The 5,527-nt window shown below is 48.4% G+C and overlaps 1 protein-coding gene across 1 annotated transcript; it reads right to left on the bottom strand.

Moving 5' to 3' along the window:
• Nucleotides 1-2,186: 2,186 nt before the first annotated feature.
• On the bottom strand, nucleotides 2,187-3,590 carry PIGC (phosphatidylinositol glycan anchor biosynthesis class C). Its single transcript, XM_008070640.1, has one exon. The coding sequence runs from the start codon at nucleotides 3,366-3,368 to the stop codon at nucleotides 2,472-2,474; it is 897 nt and encodes a 298-aa protein (XP_008068831.1). The 5' UTR covers nucleotides 3,369-3,590; the 3' UTR covers nucleotides 2,187-2,471.
• Between the last annotated feature and the right edge of the window lie 1,937 nt (nucleotides 3,591-5,527).

A 5,527-nucleotide genomic window follows, 5' to 3' on the forward strand; every position in this document is an offset into this window, starting at 1 on the left:
GACTGGTCTTAGGGAAAACCACCCATTTTAACCATCTGTCCAAATAAAAACCAGAAAAAGAATGTGAGATGACAGAGCTGAAGACACTAGTTCAAGACATTTTTGAGAAATCTATGTTCAGAGAAATAAAAACATTACTTCTTAGAAATGCCACTCCCCAATGAAATTTCTGACTTGAAACTAAGTTCTAGTGATAAAGGGACAATAAAGAAACTTGCCTCAAATGAATCACTACAGGAGCAATAGCTATTCTGGGAGACACTCGCTGCACTTTGCCCCATCTCTGCTCTCCTCAAGTTTTCCTACAAGTCAACTTAAAAGCAACAGTGGCTAATACTAATACAGTGCTTTGTGTCAAATGTATCTCATTTAATCACAATTCTAGAAGTAGGTAGATAAAAACTGAGACACAGAACAGTTGTTGCCCAAGACTTGATCACTTGTTCTCTCCTTAGACGAGCTGAATTGCCCTCGATAGAGCCGAAAGCACTAAATACTCAGACTTCCAATTGCTGCTGAGACTTCCCATTGCAACTTTCCCCAACACTCCTCCCTAAATCCTCCTAACTCTGAACCCCCATCAATCACTTTCCCTTCTTTGTACCTGTGCTAAGAACAAGTGTGGCATAGTAGTCACATTTTGCCTGCAAATGTGATTTTTAGCCTGATTAACTTAAACTCAAGGTAGAATTTACAGTCAGATTTCTTATTAACTCACTGCATTCAGATGTCCCATAAATCTAGCAAACCACACAGATGTCCCCTCTCAGGGGGACATAAAGAGATTGCTGGTGATTATACAGAACAAATTTATGCCAGCACAAATTTTTAAAAAATGTGTTTCCTTGAAGTTTTCTATTCAAACTGCACAAAAAAGCAAATAAAGAGATGGACTATATACTGAAATATACATTTTTTTAAAAACAGCAGGTGTTACATAGAAAGAGAATGTATGAAGTTCTTTCACAGTGGTGCAGACTGGACAACAAATTACATATTATTTATGTAGGAGGAAGAAAACGAGACTACATTGTCATCTTGAATAGAATAACACCAAGAGGAAGACATCAAACAAACTACTATTGTACAACATATATCAATAAACTTGCAATGCCTGCCTGTGACTGTTTCGCACATTACATTAGAAAAATATATAAAATTTTGCTTTTTGTCACAAATTATTCCTGAATGTCCAAAATTCCATTATAAGCCAAATATCATTACAATAAAATAATTGGTTCCAACACTATACTATTTAATGTGAAGAGATTCATTTTTCACTATTTAGTAAAAAAAGTGTGGTAGAGTTGCTGGTAGGTGATGCACAAGATGTCTCCAAGTGCAAAGGGTTAAAAATCAGACTTACAGTTATCAGTATTTTATTTAGAATTGTATATGGAATTCAAGGGTCTGAAGCTAGGTGCAAAGTGAACACAAACAACACTTGAATAGTAGTCAAGCTCAATGGACACAGTATTCTATCTCCACAGCTTTTCACCTGCCACCAGCCAAAGTATCCAGCTTTACTTGCTTCCACTTCTAACCTGGCCCCTACAGGCCTTTTCCACGTTTCCCTAAAATCATCTTCTGCATACTTACATCCCACCTATCTTACAAGACTAAGCTTAAATGTCACCTTCTCTTAAAGTTTTCCTAAGGGTACCTGCATAATGAACATTTGTATACCTAACCCTGAATTACAAAAAAAAAGTATTTCCTAATTATTCCAGCTGAACTTTATCTCCAGTCTCTTGAATTCCTTTAGCATTTTGCTTGTGTATTATGACACATCATACTCTCCCTTATAATTAGTTGTGTACATGCGTCACCAAGAACTAGAAACTTTAAGTCAAGGTTAAGTGACCAATTCTATGATCTTGGGCAGCAAAACCGAACACAGTATCTTGTGCCATAGATTTGAGCTCTAGAGGTTTTTTTTTGGAAGTAGGATTTATTAAGAAGACAGAAAAGCTCCCACAGCAGGAGGGGACCTGAAAGAGGTTGCCCGAGCTCTAGATTAATAAAAGAGCCAGCATTAGTACATTGAAAAGGGTAGAGAAGTGCCTTTACACACACACACACAAACACACACACACACTCTCTCTCTCTCTCTCTCACACACATTCTTTCTTCACTCTTCATGCCTGTCTGCCTTCTGCTTACAGAAAAATTATGAGACAACTTGATGGATGTGCTGTTATTTAATAGAAACCATGTCACTTCATTTATTACGGTGAATAATAAATGAGAGGCAATAATTCAAGAGGGTCCAAGAAAGCTTGTTTATCCATAAAGTAACAGGTTGAGCACCATCACCACCCTTTGGTTGTTTTAGTTTTTTTTTTCTTTAGATCTCTGTTCTCTCATCATATCAGCATGCTGCTTTCAGAATAGAAAATGACTACAAATTTTATACTAGTTAGGAGGTTAGCCTATCAGCTTGCCTTAGAAATGTAATGGAGATCCCTAATTTAGCTGAGGAACCTGGATAAATCTTCTTTGATTTCAGCTTCATCCCAGGGCCCATGGATGTTTTCTTTAAAAAGCTGCAGGCGAATGAGATAGAAAGGGCAGAGACATGAGATGGAAATCAGCAGAAGGGCAAACAGTATGGCTCCCACAGCACTAATGGACAGCAGGCCTCCGAAGGCTGAAAACGCAAAAAGCAGTGTGACCCCCACGTAGCTCCGGGGAGTACATGCTTTCAGTTTCTTCTGTAACATGGGCCACAGGGCAAAAATCTGGATGGCAAACGTCACCATGATGAAGGCATGCAGAGACCTGGGAAGACGCGAGGCAAGGCAGACAGAAGCAAAGATGGCCATGTTCAAGGACAGTGTGCTGGATACAATGGCAGCATTGGCACCGTAGTCAAAGAAGATGAGGTGGCCTAGCAGCATGAAGACCGACATGGCATAGATAGTGTCGGTGCTGACAGATTCTGTAAGGGTCTTCAGCACTGGTGAAAAGCCGTAGGTGAAAGTAATGAAGACCAGGGCACTCTTCAGGTCAGCCCACCGGGTCCGCCCACTCTTCTTCCGCCCTTCGCCTCTGTCAATGAAATCAAATAAAACATACCCAAGCAGTGAAGAAGCCAGGCCTGCCCCAAAAAGCCAGTGGGGCGCCAGAAGACCCTCATCCATATACCACCAGATAACCACAAAAACACAGACACTGCACAGCTGCTGTACCACCACACTGGACTCAAACACCACAGCCCAATATTGGTATTTCCGAGCATAGATGTTTTTCCGGAGTTCTTCCAGGAAACGCCGGTCCACATAGTTATCAGGGAAGGGTTGTCGCTCATACAAGACCTTCTGCCACTTGGCTTCCTTGGTGTTAGTTATAGGTTGGGTGCACATCATCCTTTCATTCAGACTCAGGCCAGTTCTATCTCCTCAACATGTCCATGTGGTTCTCATTACTTATGAAGCCTTGAAATGAGATCTCTCCGAAAATTCTATGTTGTGTTGATCTACCCACCTTTCCTTATCTTCAAAGGCAGCAACGGAGGCCGGGTCTACAACAAATGACTTTGTCTCCGGGCCAGGCAACACACAGCCAAGTTCCTAGAAAAAGAGAGACTGTGAACCTATGAAAGTTGAGAGGTCACGGCTAGAACTGAGCTTAAGTTCAAACCAATTCAGTTTACCAAAAATGTGAGCAAAACGGATGTGAGAGCCACCTTATTAATTCCGGACAACAAAACTGCATTTCAGACTTTTACATTATGATCCCTTGAATAAGAGGCATCTGTCAGCTGTCACTCATCAAGTGCCTACTATGTGCTAAGCGCTTTGGACCTTTCCTTGAGGCTTCACAACCCTGCTCGTCAGCATTACACTTAGGAGAGCCGACATTCACATCCCCCAAGCAGGGTAACGGTGGGCCAGGATGCAAGCTGAAGCCTGCCCCCGCCCGCGCCTCTCTGGCTCCTGGCTCTGCACGATGTCCCGGCGTGTGCGAATTACGGGACGGAATCCACAGCGCCTGCGGGCTCACGGGCCCGGGAAACTTTGGTCCAAACGCGCCCCATCGAGGACGAGGAGACGCCAGGCACTCAAGGAAACCACCGGCTCCCCGCGCCCGGGCTTGGCGTCCGGCAGCGCTCTCACCCTGCCGAGCCGGTGGCGCGCTGCAGGCCCTTCCCACAGCGGGCTGAGCCACAAGCCGCGACTATCCAGGGCCAGGAGCCCTGTCCCCCCGACCTCCACACCCGGCGCCCCTCACCCAGCCTCGGGCCCGCGGGGGCACGGAGGGGGAGCCCCGGAAGCGCCGATGTCCACACGGGACCCAACCGGCCGCGAGTTCACGGGGCGCGCGGCCGGAGAGGGCCGTCCGCCTCCTTCCCCTTCCGGGGTCGCGCCCGCGGCGAGCGCTTCCGGGTCCGCGAGCCTCCGCGTCGTGAGCGCCGCGTCCTGGTCGGGGGTCCGCAAGGTCGGCCCGTGGCTCCCGGTCGGGGACCTGGGTGCTTCGCTCCCAGACAGCGACGAGGACCTGCCGTCCGGAGGGCTGGGTGCGGCCAGAGGACAGGGGCGGAGGCCGGGCGGGGAGGAGGCAGTCACCGACACGGCGGCGGAGCTCCGGCCCCGGCCGCCGCCCTCGCGATGCCCGCGGGCCCCTGCCGGAGTCGCGGCTGGCTTGGGTGCTCGCCCCCCGCAGGGAACGAAGCACGCGGGAGCCCCCGCCCTCGCGCGCCCCTCGGCGGTCCGGCCTGAGCGCTGGCGGCTCTGCCCTCTCCCAGCGCGAGCCGGGGCTCGGGAGGTCGTCGGCGCCGCAGCGCCGCATCCGGAGCGGAGGGCCCAGACCCGAGCCCCGCGAGCTGGCTTCGGGGCTCGGTTCTTTCCCGAAAGGCGGAGGGGAGGAGGCCTGTCTGAAAACACGTCAAGGGCTGGCGTCCCGCTGAGTGAGTGGGGATATTGGAGGACGCAGAGGCAGGTGGGAGTAGCAAGGGAGTCGGGAGATCGCAGGTCACGGGACGGTGCAGACAAGCGTCGGAAGACTGCAGCTCGGGCGGATCGCACCGTCCGAGCCTGGTCGTCTTCGTCAGTGAAATGGAGACAGCACTGTTTGTGCTTGGCTACTTTACTGGATGCTTAAAAGAGTCGAATGTGAATATACCAGGGTTTTGTAAAGTGTTGGCTGCGTATGGCTGCTATTAGCTTACTCAGGTCATCATGAGGATAGCAGTGATCAAGTGTGATCAGGTTTGCAAAATGAACTCTTTCTGTTTCTTTCCAGGCTTGTGTTCCAAAATTTGACAAGGTTCCCTGGCTTAGTGAGGCCAGCCTCATAAACAAGCCATTAGTGCTCAGCCTCCCCAAAAGGTAACCATGCAGCCCTGGGAGCAAAGATTTCAAGGTCTCGCAGAAAATAGTTTCTTAAGAAACCCAAGTCGTGTGCTCAAAACCCAGAAATGCCCTGAGTTTCTCACACAAAGGTGATCACCGAGTACAGGCCTGGCTGGAGGAGATGAGATCCCAAATAACCTCCCTCTCCTACCGCCACTCAACAAGATGAGGGA

The sequence above is a fragment of the Carlito syrichta genome, unplaced genomic scaffold (genome assembly GCF_000164805.1).
Source record: "Carlito syrichta isolate Samal-C Ts95f unplaced genomic scaffold, Tarsius_syrichta-2.0.1 Scaffold313876, whole genome shotgun sequence".
NCBI classification, from domain to species: domain Eukaryota; kingdom Metazoa; phylum Chordata; class Mammalia; order Primates; family Tarsiidae; genus Carlito; species Carlito syrichta.

Coding starts and splice junctions, on each gene's coding strand:
- PIGC (XM_008070640.1), bottom strand. CDS start 3,368: ATGATGTGCACCCAACCTATAACTAACACCAAGGAAGCCAAGTGGCAG.